This window comes from Phyllostomus discolor, chromosome 9 (genome assembly GCF_004126475.2).
Source record: "Phyllostomus discolor isolate MPI-MPIP mPhyDis1 chromosome 9, mPhyDis1.pri.v3, whole genome shotgun sequence".
Classification (NCBI taxonomy): domain Eukaryota; kingdom Metazoa; phylum Chordata; class Mammalia; order Chiroptera; family Phyllostomidae; genus Phyllostomus; species Phyllostomus discolor.
The window spans coordinates 3,180,134-3,194,347 of NC_040911.2; the positions used below are offsets into that span (position 1 = coordinate 3,180,134).

Genomic DNA, 14,214 nt, shown 5'->3' on the forward strand with positions numbered 1-14,214 from the left:
TCTAACAGCGCCCTGTACGGTAAAACCGCGTCTGGACAGCAGGCGATGTGAGCGCACGGATGGCTGCGCAGGCTGCCCCGTGTCCGCCGGCCAGTGCGTGTCCCCGTTGGACAGACCCACAGACAATGGCCTAGGACGAGGACGGCCAGTCTGCGGCCACGCGTTCGGGGCATCCGAGCTCGCAGACACGCGAAGCAGCACTCTTACGGCCCACGGACATCCACGCAGCCACCATCTTAATCTCCAGAGCTGGTTCCCTCCAGAAAGAGCACCCTCCTCTCATACCTCAGCCCTGGGCCACGGCTGAGCAGTGCCTTGAAACATGCAGGGTGGGTGCAAGAGTAGGCTCACAGTTGTTCGTGTGGAAAGTCGTACAAGACTGAGCAAGCACCACAAGAATAAACTCTGTGTTCGTGGACTCACAGCTGTAAACCTACTTTCACCCCACCCTGTATTCCTAACTTCATAAGACTTTAACTGTATAATGAATACCATAGTAGTAAAATAAAATTAAATTTCATAATCACCTTTGAAATTGGATACCGTGTGCCTCCAAGATAAATTATAACCTTTGAAGCCTTCACCCATAAATAAAAGAAAATCCAATTCACATTCCCTGAGGCTAGAAAGACGTGTGTTGTCCCAAAAGCAAAAAAAAAAAACTCCAGAGGGGAGCAACTGCAGAGTCCGTTGCTACCATTTCCCGGCGACATAGGTAAGGACTCACTCAGCCCCAGGTTCCCATTCTGCTCGTCGTCAGAGTTCACCTGTCACCGTCACGAGGCCACTGCACGTGGTGATCCCGCAAGAGCGCCCAGGACAAACGGGACATGCCCTGAGCCCTCCAACAGGCCGAGCCTTCGAGCACGTGGGCTGCACGCCTCCCTCAAAATCCGTCCCGGGAAATGGAAGGGAGCGGCCCCCACGCCGGCTTCTAACGGCGAGGGCTGTTCCGAGGCTCACGAGAAGTCAAGTTTCTGCAACACACTTATGTGCAGAGCAGACGGGCCGATACCCGAGCCCGGCGCAGGTGGAGAAGCTGGGGGTGGGGGGGTGCTGGGGGGGGTGCTGGGTGGACACAGAATTCTGGGGACCTTGAAAGGAAAAGTCAGGGGGACGATTTGATGAGGAGACGATTGTGCGGTCTGCCAAGGGAGAGAAGCCTTAGGTGTCACATCTGAACTTCGTGCTTCCAGTATTTCGGTTGAAAATGATCTTTCAACAATTTACAGAATCTGCTAAATCAGACAAAAGAGTTGCATCTAGAACAGATGGAAGGTTTGTCCAAACCCTGACCTATCTATGGAGATATTTTAGAAAGTCATCTGTGGTCCAGTTACAGAGTTAGACATAATGAGTAAGATTCACATTTGATGATTAGGGAAAAGACTTGGCATTGGATGGTTTTAAAAAACGGCTTATTCTGTATTGATAGAAACTGTAGTGATAACAAAATGTTATGTAAGTTAGCGTTTCCATCTTAGTATTGTCAGGGAGTTTTTATTTAAGCATTTACGTTCCCCTAATGTGGATTTTCAGTCAGATTCCTGAATCATTTAACGGTATCTTACTCAACATCATTGTAACTAATAAATGCAGAATAAGATTAATTGTCTTTTTCTCAATTTTTAAGATCCTGACTTTAAGGACCTTGGCGTTTTGAAACCATTACCAGGTCGGTAAAACAGATATTGAATCGTGTTCGGAGGTCTTTGTTTTCTGCTGCGAAATGTACTTTCGGTGTGTGATTCAAGCCCCGTTTTTGTGTTTGTCTGGCATCCTGTTGTCCAGCGTGCGAGTTTGAGACGGGTGGCCCCGAAGGAATTGTGGAGTCCGTGCAGATCGTGAAGGAGGGCAAAGCTTCCGCCAGCGAGGCCGTGGACTGCAAGTGGTACATCCGGGCGCCTCCGCGATCCAAGGTCAGTCTAAAGGTCACACCCAGACCAGACAGCCCGCCTAGGGAGCGTCATAGCATGCACAGCTTGCAGCAAACTGGACGGGCTCAGGGCCACCAGAAGCTGTCGTTGTATGTGGATTCTGAAATGCACCTCATCTTCTCCTGTCCCGGGTCACCTTCACGTCACACGTAACGAGGGGGTGCTGCCGGAGATCACAGGGTAACCTGGACAAGAGCCTCTTCTGTAATTCCAGTCCTCCGGAAAAAACGGGTTGAACTGTTGTCCTTCAGTGGTGGTTCTAAGTATTATAATTGCACTGATGCTTCTCAGCCTGGAATCGCATTGAGGAAATAAACGGACCAGGGCTTGCAAAACAACACATCTCGGGCACATTCAACAAACCCGTGAGGAGGCTGGGTGCCAGGGGGCAACAGCACCCAGGGGAGTATTAGTGGCACGTGGAAGTGTGTGTGGCAGGACAGTGACATGATCGGATTCTGGAAGGTCCTTCTCCCTGGGCAGTAAGGACAGAGGGGTCGGCACGGGGAGCAGCAGAGCCCCGGGAAGGCCGGCGGACACCCCGGGGGGTGCGGCTGGTTACGCTGGTGGATGGATGAGGCAAAGGCACTGATAGGTACAACGGAATGCGGTGGCTGGGCATTCAGGACGAGGGCAGGTAGGAGTCCCCTTTGAGGACGTTGGTGTTTCGGGAAATGTTTTTGTCTTTCTTCACAAATATGTTTGCCTGGGGTCTGCATACAATTTGGAAGCGCGGCACACTGTCCCCGAACTTCCCATGGGAAGATTCAGCGACATGGCCCCCATTCTGGGCTTGTCCCTTGCAGTCACCTCGAGTCTGAGCAAGTCTTTGAAAAAATTAATTGTATCTCAATGCAAGGCAGTAATTTCTCCTTTAAAAAAAATCAAAGGCTGTTGGTACCAACCATAACACTCAACTCACCCCATCAATTCTAAGGGAGCTAGATTGTTCTTTTTTTTTTAAAGATTTTATTTATTTATTTTTAGAGAGGGAAGGGAGGGAGAAAGAGAGAGAGAGAAACATCAGTGTGTGGTTGCTGGCAGTCGTGGCCTGCAACCCAGGCATGTGCCCTGACTGGGAATCGAACCTGCGACACTTTGATTCGCAACCCGAGCTCAGTCCACTGAGCTAGGCCAGCCAGGGAGATTGTTCTTTCTTTTGCTTTTTCACAACAGGCAAGTGCTCCTCATTTTCCTTAAACTCTATGAATGAAAGGCTTTTAGAATGCTTTTTCCGCTGGACACATATGAGTCCCACCTAAGTGTCACAGGCAGCATCTCTGTCACCGCCACTATCACAGAGCAGGTTTTTATGGGAGTGTAAACACACACGGTGTCTGCCAGCTCATTAGTAGATTGTCTTTTGTACAGAAATGAAACAGCCGTGCCCCGTGTACCTGCCTGTTACAGAAGCGGGCATTCTGAGACTCAAAGGGGAAGCCGCCTGCAGGGGCTGGGCAGAGATGGCCCCGTTGTGACAGGCGTCCTCTGTGAAAGGAAAGGTCTGAGGGTGGGAAGTGGCTCTGAGTAGCTGGCGGAAAGCGAGACCTGAGCCGCCTGCCCATGCGGGCCTGCTGTTTCGGCGCAGCTCCCCGCGGCTTGGGAGGACAGCTGGGCGGAGCGCAGGTTGGATCGGAGCACGAACCAACAAACCAGAACTGGCTCCCGGTGAAAATGTGCATGGTGGTGGCTGACGGAAGCCTCATGCTTATCGGGGTCATTTAAGGCAAGTACCGATTGCTAGCCGGCCTCTTCACCAGTAGCACCTACAATATCTGATATCTGCTTAGGGTGAGAGTAGTAATATAGACGACCCCATGCAATCCAGTTTTTTAGAGTCGCGAACGCCAGAGGCAGGAAGAGCTTTGGAAATCCATTGCTCGTCAGCTCACTGGACAGATGGGTGAGCTGACTTAGGCTGGTAGAGTGTTATGTGGGTTAGCAGGGGGGTGTGGGGGCGTGCCCCTGCGAGCAAGTCTTGGGGGTTCGCACAGATTCCAGGGCAAGGAGGGTGGAAGGATCGCATGCTGTCCAGTTCTGGGTCTGGTCCAGACGTGCATGTTGGGTGACCACATCATGGTCACTGCCTGGATGTTAATTCCACAAAGTGGGGCTTATTTGTCGGTGCCAAGAAAAGCCTCCGTCATTCAGAGAAGTGTCATGGGGAAAAGGAGCCGACGCACATCTGGAGAAATGGACACGGCATTGATCCTCACACGGTTGAAGGGCTGTGATAGGACCCAGGAAGAAAAGGATACGGCGAAATCCGCCTGGTTTTAAGCACTGCAATTTACTTGAATGCTCGAAACCAGAGCAATATAGCTTTTGATTCAATATAGATAAGGTTTTCGGGTTTTGTTTGAATAAAATCGAGCTGCCCAAAGATCAAATGCAATTCCGCAGCAGGAATCCAAGAAGAGTCTGGCAGGGATTTTGTATAGTAATTAAAAAGCCAAGTAAATTTTTGGCATAGATAATATTAAACCCCTTTCAAGACCGAAACTTGATGAGTCTGTAATAAAGGGTTGCCCAGATACTTGGTTAGGGACAGTGACGAAGCAAGATCTTATCCCCTGACTCAGTCCAGGGTGATGTCACAAAACCACAGTTTGGGGACATTTTCAGATTTGTTAAGCCAGGAAAATAGATACACCAAACACTTATATAAATGCACAAGTGTAGCTAATTTAATGACTTTAGGTCTTGGGAGAATAAAACTCTAGCTTTTAGTAATCAAGCATCATTTAAAGCTTGAAATACATTGTGAATATGTTGTTACTTATTTAGAAAATGTTTTGAATAAAATTAGGATCCAATTAAAACATATATAATAAGCCAGTATTTCAAAGTGAAGTCGTGTTACTATATTTCAAAATGAAGTTCATTATATGTTGAGCTTCACTGTTGTGGGCAGAATCTTAAAGATGACCCCTAAGATTTCCAGCCCAGACCTTAGGACTGTGTCTAAGATAAATATCACACAGTTGATTATGTTAAGTTCCTGGCAAAAGGGATTTTGCTGATGCAATTAAGGTTCCCAATCAGTTCACTCTGAGTTAATTAAAAGAGAGTTCATCCAGGTGAGCCTAATCTAATCACATGAGCTTTTTTTTTTTTTTTTTTTTTTTTGGTAAAAACTCAGCGTTTTCTCTGGCTGTGGGCAAAGGGGAAGCCAGAGAGTCCAAAGAATGAAGGCTGTTTTTTCCAGGACCTGCAAACAAGCCCTGGTAAACAGTCACCAGGAAAACAGAGGTTTCAGAGACCTGGGTTTTCTGTCGCATAGCTACACCCGGGGCAGGCTGTGGGTATTTCCAGCCCACAGAGATGATAAATGGGTATGGTTTCAAGCCGCTCAGCTTGCGGTAATTTGTCACGGAGCAAGGAGAAAACTAATGCAATAGACAAAGGGGTAGTAACTATAATTGATTACAATGGTACGTTTTAAGGTTCTGAAGATTGTGTTTGCCCTTATTGTCTTGAAAAAGAAATAAGAAAAAAATCAGGTAAACAAAGTGACAAATTTAACTGGCAAGGTAACTACCAATGAACACGTTACAGTTCAACTCTGTTTTTCAATGATATCTCCGTTTTGTACTGGCCGATTTTGGAGGGCTACTCGGATGGACTTCTGAAATATTGGATACTTGTCTGTCTATCAGAAAGTCATCTTAACGTTGTTATGTCGGGATTTGCTGTAGGGTGTGCACTTTTTTCAACACCCCAGAAAGGAAGAGGCTGTCCTGGTTTTCTTCGGGGTGCAGCTGCCTTCCAGATTCACAGGGCGTCCCACCTAAAGCAACAAGACCTGGCATGTCCAGTCACACGTCAGACAGCAGCCGTGCGAGCCCTGGGCTCCCCCATGTTTAGGGTGTGGCTCTGTTGACCCAAGTGTAAAGTTTTGAAACCTCGGACTGTGGTGCACCTCATGTGTACTTATCGTGGCGAGAACCGTTCCACACAGGGTCTGCTTTCTACGCATCATCGTGACGTGAAGGGAGGCACCAGGTTGCATGGTCGCTCCTGAATGTCTGTAAATATATCACTTAGTACGTTGTTAGCTCGAGTGCCTTGCTGTGAGTATGCAACAGCACCCTCCTCCCCTTATTAGTGCGATTGGAAGACAGATATTACTAGAAATTGCTCGTATCTTCCGAAGCTTCCCAAGTCCTGTTTAATAAATCATTCTGTCAGCTCAAACTTCGTGATTGATTAGAAAGAAGAATGCATCCGAATGATCCCGTGAGGGGAGATGGCAATCGGGCCATTTCAGGGGAGTGATAGAGGGTTCTGCGGCCCCTTTTCTCTCTTCTTCCGCAGAGAGACTGAAGCGCTTTCTGCCATTTCCCCCCTTAAGTAAACACGTGGCCAGAAGGCCTCCTTCCCCACAGCGGCCTTATGGCACAAGCCTCACGCTGCCGAGATGCTACTGAAGTCACAAATGCGGGGGGATGGGGGGTGCTTCTGTGAGACTACCACCAGAGCAAGCGTGCCGAAGCTGGGTCACTTTTCTGGCATTTGCAGGGACAGCCCTGCACCCGGGAAAGCTAAATACCCACGGGTGTGCTTTATTCCTTTCCTTGGATGATGAGAAAGAAGAAGGTAAAAAGTCATTGAATACTTCAGAAGTGAACAGTAAAATCTAGGCCCTGCCCCTTGCTCGCTTCCTCTGTAACTAGTGTCCTGCCGAATCCAAAGGGCCGTTCAGTGCGGAGAACACTCAGACCTCAGCTGTGCAGTTCACGTAAGGACGCAAATCCGCTCCCTTCGGGGAGACCGCGGACCCCCTCTGGGACTGCCAAGCGAGAAAGCACGGGCCAGGTATGCAAATGGCCTCTCTAGCCACAGCCGTAGCCTTCTCTGCAATCAGTCGCTTCATCTTTGGAGAACATTTATTGCAGAGCGACACATTTATTTTCCAGGAATCTCATTTATATCTCGATCGTCAACTCGTTTCCTGGCCCCGTTAGGAAAAGGGAGATGGCTTTGCTCCCTTATTAATTTTGTCGCAGCGCGTTCACTTTACGATTCTAACGTTCTGTGTGGCATAGAAGCCGGGGAGAATGTGTTACAAGTGCACGTGAGGCCGAGCAGTGTGATACCGAGGGGCGGACTTTTCATGATGATCTGAGTCGGTGCCGATCTTAGGGGCTGTGTCACTCTGAGAAAGTGACTTTGTCTGTCTGAACCTCTTTCCTTTTTCATTTTGAAATGGTTATGATAAGTATTCTGTGTAATTCTGCAACATATTGTCTTTTGCTTTTATGTTATAGTTAAGGGTTATAAATACATTGTTTTGAAAAATCATTGCATACAAATAATAAAAATGTCATTTATTCTATGTAACTATCGCTATGTATAGCACTTGAAACAATGGCAGGTAGATAGGTGTCCTATAAGTATGTGGTTGGTGTTGAACAAATGCAATCAATAAAGAAGACAGAGTTTCCAATCAGCCATTGAACTAGACCTTGAAACTTCTTAAGAAGTTGGTAGTTAGAGAATGGGAGATGCCTACTTCATGGAGAACTGATTTATGTACATAAAAATCATTGTGTGATGTCCAGAGATAAGAGGAAGGAAATTTTGCCAGTTTGTGGTGTTTGAAGTTTTTTCATTATAACGATTTGGAAGCCAGTTCAAGATTTGAGTATGGTTATTAGGTTTGCTTTTTAGAAATATTCATATAACTTTGACTGGGACAGGCATTGGGAGTGAACTGGAAAGACACCCAGGACATTTGGGGAACTTGGAATGCCACCGAAGTGTCGGTGGGGATGGAAAGCCACGAGCCTGGGGGTGAAACTCCCAAGAACTAGTGCCCCATCCAGTGAGAACATGGGTTGGGGGGGGGAGAAATTTCTTTCAACTGAAATAATAATACTTTTTAATGCAGGGGCAGGCACACTGGACCTGGGAAACGTTTGTCTTATGAGGTTCACAGATAATAAAATAAATAAGAAAGACAGGAATGTGGGGTGATACAACAGTTTAATTTTTCATTGAATGCATGTCTTCAGTTTATAGGAGATGCATTCATACAAGGGCATTTAAGAGGAAATAGCTGATAGGCATTCCTGTTTTAAAAAAAGTAAAAGGCTTAGGAGACACCTTCTGGATCCCAGAACCTGCCCAGACGGCCTTCTGGTGGCACCTGAGTCCTCACCGCTCGCAGTCTGACATCCGTCGTTGTGCCGTGACTCAGCGGACACCCGTGGTCACCCCGGGCCTCATTCTGTGTTGGCCACCGTGGCCTCAGAGAGCCCCGAATCTGGTCTGAGTCGGAGGAAGAGGCCATGGCCTAGATATTGCTGTATCAGTGGGAAAAGGGACAGATGACTTCTTTTTAAACTTACCTTTGGTTGAATTAAGTGCTTGTCATTTTTAATGCACATTGACACACGGTCAAATCTGAACTGTGGGTGATAAGAAGAATCGTGAAGCAGTGTGACAGAGTGGAAGGGTTATGGGTCAGGGGTTAGGGGGGCCTCATGTCTGATGTCAAATTTACATTGAGTTTTTCATTTGACTACGACAATAAAACTTTATAGAGTTGTTGGAATCTTTAAAAATAATCTATAAAGTCGTTTGTACAATAGGTTTTACTCATTGAATGTTGATGCGATTGGTATTTATGTGGACTTAGCTAAGTGGCTTGACTATATTATGGTGAAAATAATAGCAGGTTAGCTGCCTTTTATTTTTTAAAAATATAGTCTATCTCAAAAGCGAAGCAGTCTAGTTATGTGAAACAACTTCATCCAAGTCCGGTTAGCAGCCACCCTTTGATACCCTTCTGCTTCCCTTTGGTGCCAACACAAATTATTTCTCCCGTGCATTTCCGGAAGTGGAGGTCACACAATGTGTTTAACAGGACTGTGTCAGGACCATCTCTCACACGTTTGTGCTGACCCAAATAAAACAGCAGAACGAGGAAAACTCATAACTCATTCCAGATAAGTTAGGAGGAGAAATAGGACCATTTGGGTAAAAATACTCAGCCGTGGAAACTGGTACATTTACATAAAGAAAGGATAATAACATCTGAGAGAACGTTCCCCACAATGTGAGCCTGCTCATCCGTCCTTCCTTCTCTCCATCCCCGGGGGACAATAATAAGGTTGATTGCAATCAGGACGGGCTTGTGAGGCTGAGCAGGAGGGACTTCCGGCACTGACGGAGCTTTCTTCTTTCGCTCCTGGGAAATGATCGCCCCCTTGCTTGTTGCAGATCTACTTGCGGTTCCTGGACTACGAGATGCAGAACTCCAACGAGTGCAAGAGGAACTTCGTGGCCGTGTACGACGGCAGCAGCGCGGTGCAGGACCTGAAGGCCAAGTTCTGCAGCACGGTGGCCAATGACGTCATGCTGCGCACGGGCCTGGGCGTGATCCGCCTGTGGGCCGACGAGGGCAGCCGCAACAGCCGCTTCCAGATGCTCTTCACGTCCTTTCAAGAACGTAAGCCTCCCTTCGGGCTGCGGGGCCTTTGAGGGCAGGGCCGGGCCAGCCCCACGGGTGCCCGAGTTGTTTCCTCCTGGCGGTTCGGGCAGCACAGGCTGTGCCCTGCATCACGGGGCATCCCCTGCCCTCACTGGGACCAGTGACGGCAGAGAGCTACCTAGAACATTCTGTGTGTTTCTATTTTTATGGTGTATTGTGTATGCCACTACATTCCCGCTTTCTCTCCCTAGCCCCCCCTCCACTCAGGCCCACACTGTCCCCTCCCTAAATCAGTCCCCACCTCCTTGTCCGTCCCTGGGTCACCACTGATGTGCTTTCCTTAATCTCTTCACCATCCTTCGTCCAGTGCACCCCAAGCCCCGCCCCTCCTCTGGCTGCTGTCAGTCTTCCAACGTGCTTCTGTTTCTACCTTCGTTAGTTTATTTTGATCATTAGATCCCACATACACATGGGATCACGTGGTATTTGTCTTTCTCTGCCTGGCTTATTTCACTTAGCATACTAGTTTCTGGGTCCACCCATGCTGTCCCAAAAGGGAGGAGTTCCCTTTTTACTGCTGCATAGTATTCCATCGTATAAATGTGCCACAGCCCTTTTATCCACTCATCTGCTCATTGGCACTTGGGCTGCTTCCAGTGCGTGGCTATGGTGACTGGCACTGCTATGAACATGGGGCATAAGTTCTTTTTATATTGGTGTTTCGGGATTCTTCGGATATGTTCCCGGAGGTGGAATAGCTGGGTCCAGACAGAGTTCCATATTGAATTTCTGACTACTCATAGTCCTGCTTGAAACAGTCCCCACCGCTCAGCTGGGACATGATGAGTTCTCTCTCTTGGGCTGAACTCTTACAACGCTTACAGAACGGATACGGCAGTTTCTGGTGATGTGTGAGGACAGATATGAACAACCTGCAGAGGAACATTGGGTTGCTTCTCTTCAGTACGCTTCTCTTGTAGTTTCCATGAGAGTAGGCAAAGAGAGAGAATGGCTGGGAAAGGGAGGACATATATAGAAAAAAGTTTCAGGATATATTTAAAATGGCACAATGGGTGATACCCAGACATAGGCACAAAACACAGCGATTTTAGAAAATTCTTTTCTAACAAATAATGCGTCATATTAGTAGATACATATTTAGAATGTTCTTTAAAAACCATGAATAATTTATATTTAATACATGTATAGAAATAGAAAACCTGAGAAATTTACCTTTATCAAATTGGCACCTTGTAATCTGAAGCTATACATTTTTAAGTACATCTGAAATCTCAAGAGTTTCTCAGTGATAGGCACAGCAGCTAATATTTTTAAATTCGTGAATGCTAAATCTATCAGACAGTTCTTTCATGTAGTGAATAAACAGTTTGGGTCTCCAGTTGCTCTCTCGTTACCCAGTTGGAGAATTCTGGAACACCAGATGTCCTGAATGTCACTCCGTCTTTCTAAATCTTGATGCCACCAGAGAGAGTGTTAACTACCTTACTCGGGATTATTGCAGAGTTAACAGTGGGCTGCTATCTATGTATTCATGTCATGAGTTGATCAAAATGTTAGAAGTAGTTCATTTTTACTTCAGCAAGGTATTTGGCCAAAAATCAAAAACGTTCTTGTCATTTTCTGGAGCAGAATATGAAGACATTCAGGCTATCACAGCACATTTGGTGCTTTTCCTGCTGATTGCTCTACCATCCCCCACAGATGTGCCTGCGATAAGGCGTTCACGTGTATTTCATATTCTTTTTACTCTTAGACATTAATATGTTGAGAACTCATATCCAGTCTAAATGACAAATATAGAAGGGCTCACTAATATTTTAGATGATACCAAGTTTTAAAAATATCAAACAAGTCTGAAATAGTTGTCAAAGCTACACCGTACGCTACAGTAGAGTGCAATGAAAAGTTATACTCTTACAATTCAAATATCAAGTAAATGGAAATAGTGTAGGGGAACCCCGACTCCTAGGACCCCCTAAGTGTTTACTTCATCAAACCCAATGTAAGCCATTTTACATAATTGAGAAAAAAATCTTACGCAGTATTAGCTTATATCACAGAAGGGCAATAAACAGCTCAGAAAGGAGAGTCCTATGGGAAGCCGTACCGGCCCAGATGCAGGCTGGGTAGCTGCTCCTTCCCGGCTGATACTGATGAGGAGGAGGAGGAGGAGGAGGAGGAGGGGAACTGTGTGAAGAGGCTGGCCAGGATGCAGGAGCATCCGCAACCATGAGAAAGGGCCAAAAGGAGAAGGAATGTTTTCCTCAGAGAATTTTTTTTGTTCAAAATGTAGTAACTATCTTAGACTTGTATCGGGGGACATGCATTAATATCTGAATGGTAAAATGAATGTTTGTTAAATTCATTATAAGAGAATATTTGAATCCAGTTTATGAATAAAAATAGTGTCTATCTCATAGGAGCTGTGATCATTCCAAAACTGAATGCATTCTGATAGAGGCTATGGGGGCGATTCGATCTGATTATCATCTGCTGGGAACAGTGTAGGGAAGTTTCTTGGACTGGGGAAAGGGCTGGCTCACCTTTGAGGTCCCTTCCAACTCTAAGACTGATGAAGATCTGTGGTTCTTTACATTTGTTTCTTATATAAGAAATGGTGAGTGATATCACACTGTGCATATACCATTGGGGAACATTTCTATTTGAGGGAAGACGTACAAGTTCCCGTGCCCACAAGTAACTGGTCTGCAGACGTCACTCAAGCCGGTGGACCTTTCAGTGACTAACCAGAAGAAGCAGGGCGCTCTCCCTCCATAGGAAGGGCACGCCCTGCTGTTTACATTCCTGCACAGCGGACGCTGACTGCTCCCCTCTGCACGGTGAACGTTACACAGGCATTCTCGGCGGGTGTCTCACACAGTCACACTGAGCTTTGACTGAGACAAGGTCATTCCGCGTCTCTCTGCCTACATGGTTTGGTTTTCGTATGTGTCCAGTGGAGGTGGGCACACATAGGGGCACCCCAAAAGAGACCTCCCCATTTTTTAAAAAGATTTTATTTATTTATTTATTTTTAGAGAGGGAAAGGAAGGAGATAGAGAGAGAGAGAGAAACATCAATGTGCGGTTGCTGGGGGTCATGGCCTGCAACCCAGGCATGTACCCTGGCTGGGAATCGAACCTGCGACACTTTGGTTCCCAGCCCGTGCTCAATCCACTGAGCTACGCCGGCCAGGGCCCCGTTTTTACATCTTAAATTTGATGTATATTCTTTAACAGAGATAACTTATTTAATGTGTAAATGTATCCTGAAATGAAGACTAGAATGTATTGAATGTTGTAACCACCCAACCTTTGCTTAACCATCAGGAGCACCCGAAGATCACAGTGTCAGTGACTCATAGGTCCTTTTGAGACGCTGAAATGATCCCTAACTGGTCTGCTCTCAGAGTAGCGGGCTTCCTGGAGAATTAAAGGCAATGAGCCTCAGCCATCACAGCAGGGGCCAAGGAGAGAGAGAGAGAGAGAGAGAGGGATCTCAGACAGATTTATGGGCGGGACTTTCGTGTACGCCAGCAAAACCTAGTGCATTTCAAGCAAGGCCCAGGAGGTTCTTGAGAAAATTATTTCAGCAGAAACACCGTGAGCTCGGATGGAAAGGGGCAGAGGGCACCCAGTACGGAGAGGCTGTCAGAAACCCTGAATCCTCGTGGTGTGGAGCAGTCTGGTACAGCTGCTCAGCCACAGACACCTGTTACCTTTCCAGGACAGCTCTGAGAGCAGATGCAGGGGCCTGGAGGGCAAAGCCACCCACGGCTTCAGAGGGTCAAGTCCTAGAACCTGCAGCACAACCAGGGAAAATCCAGCAGTTCCCCCTGCTGCGTTTCGAAATGGTTGTGGGCCAGTGACTCCTGCATGTTCTCCGTTCTCTTTACTCGTGAGCCAGAGTCCCTGCGCCTGCTTTCTGTTGCCTGTCCCGCCTTTGCGTGCTGGGAGCAGTGGGACACATGGCCTGTCTCTTTGGTTTCATGACTGCATGCATGCATGGGGAGCAACCACCCTCCAGGGGCTGACGCGGAGGCTCCTTCAAGGTCTGCTCTCAGGAGGTTCACTTTCCCCATATTTGGGTGATGGAGGTGGTGGCGGTTTGGGCTTTGATCTGGTTTGACTTCAGAGGAGATTGGGGACTTCGGGTTGATGCTGTAATGAGGTGACACTCTTCTGAGCCCTGGGAAAGCGTGAGTGCATCTTGCACCTGTGAGGCAGAGAGAGCAAGGGGGGCCAGCAGACGGACGGTGACAGGCAGAGATTTGTGATGACCCCGGTATTTTTACTCCCAGCGTACAAGCCTTAATTATGCCCCTCCCTGTGTGTGCAAGACAAATCCGTGACTGTCATGGGGTGTGGCTCCATGGTCCTGTTACGCTCACTATAAGGCAAAAGGGCGGATGTACAAGTAGTTAACACCCCTAGTCACTTGATTTTGAGTGACTCAAAAAGGAGACTTTCCTGGTTGGTCTAACCATACACAAAAATATTGGTAATAATGTTTATGCCCTTTTAAAAGGTGTAAATAAAGGTCAGGATGGAGGAAGTCAGAATTCTTCGCTGTAGCAAATACTCCTTTTGGCCTTAAGGGACCACACCACCATGTTGTAAAGAGGGTCACCGGGCAGGGCATTGTGGGTGTCCTTTAGGAGCTGAGAATGTCCCCAGTGGACAGCCAGCAAGAAGGCAGGAACCTCAGTCCTACACCCCCAAGGGAGTGAATTCTTTCAACAGCCTGGATGAGCTTGGAAGATGCCTCCAGGATCCAGATAAGGACCCGGTCCAGGGCTCTTTGCTGCCAATGCTCCCT

At 47.2% G+C, this 14,214-nt stretch overlaps 1 protein-coding gene across 4 annotated transcripts in view; it reads left to right on the forward strand.

Moving 5' to 3' along the window:
* NETO1 (neuropilin and tolloid like 1) overlaps positions 1-14,214 on the forward strand; it is a 75,485-nt gene that overhangs the window by 47,683 nt on the left and 13,588 nt on the right. For all 4 annotated transcript variants that reach the window (XM_036010146.1, XM_036010148.1, XM_036010147.1 and 1 more), the window contains 3 exons: positions 1,634-1,675; positions 1,792-1,919; positions 9,165-9,393. In XM_036010146.1, the coding sequence (XP_035866039.1) occupies positions 1,634-1,675; positions 1,792-1,919; positions 9,165-9,393 (399 nt within the window). The remainder of the gene's footprint in view (positions 1-1,633; positions 1,676-1,791; positions 1,920-9,164; positions 9,394-14,214) is intronic.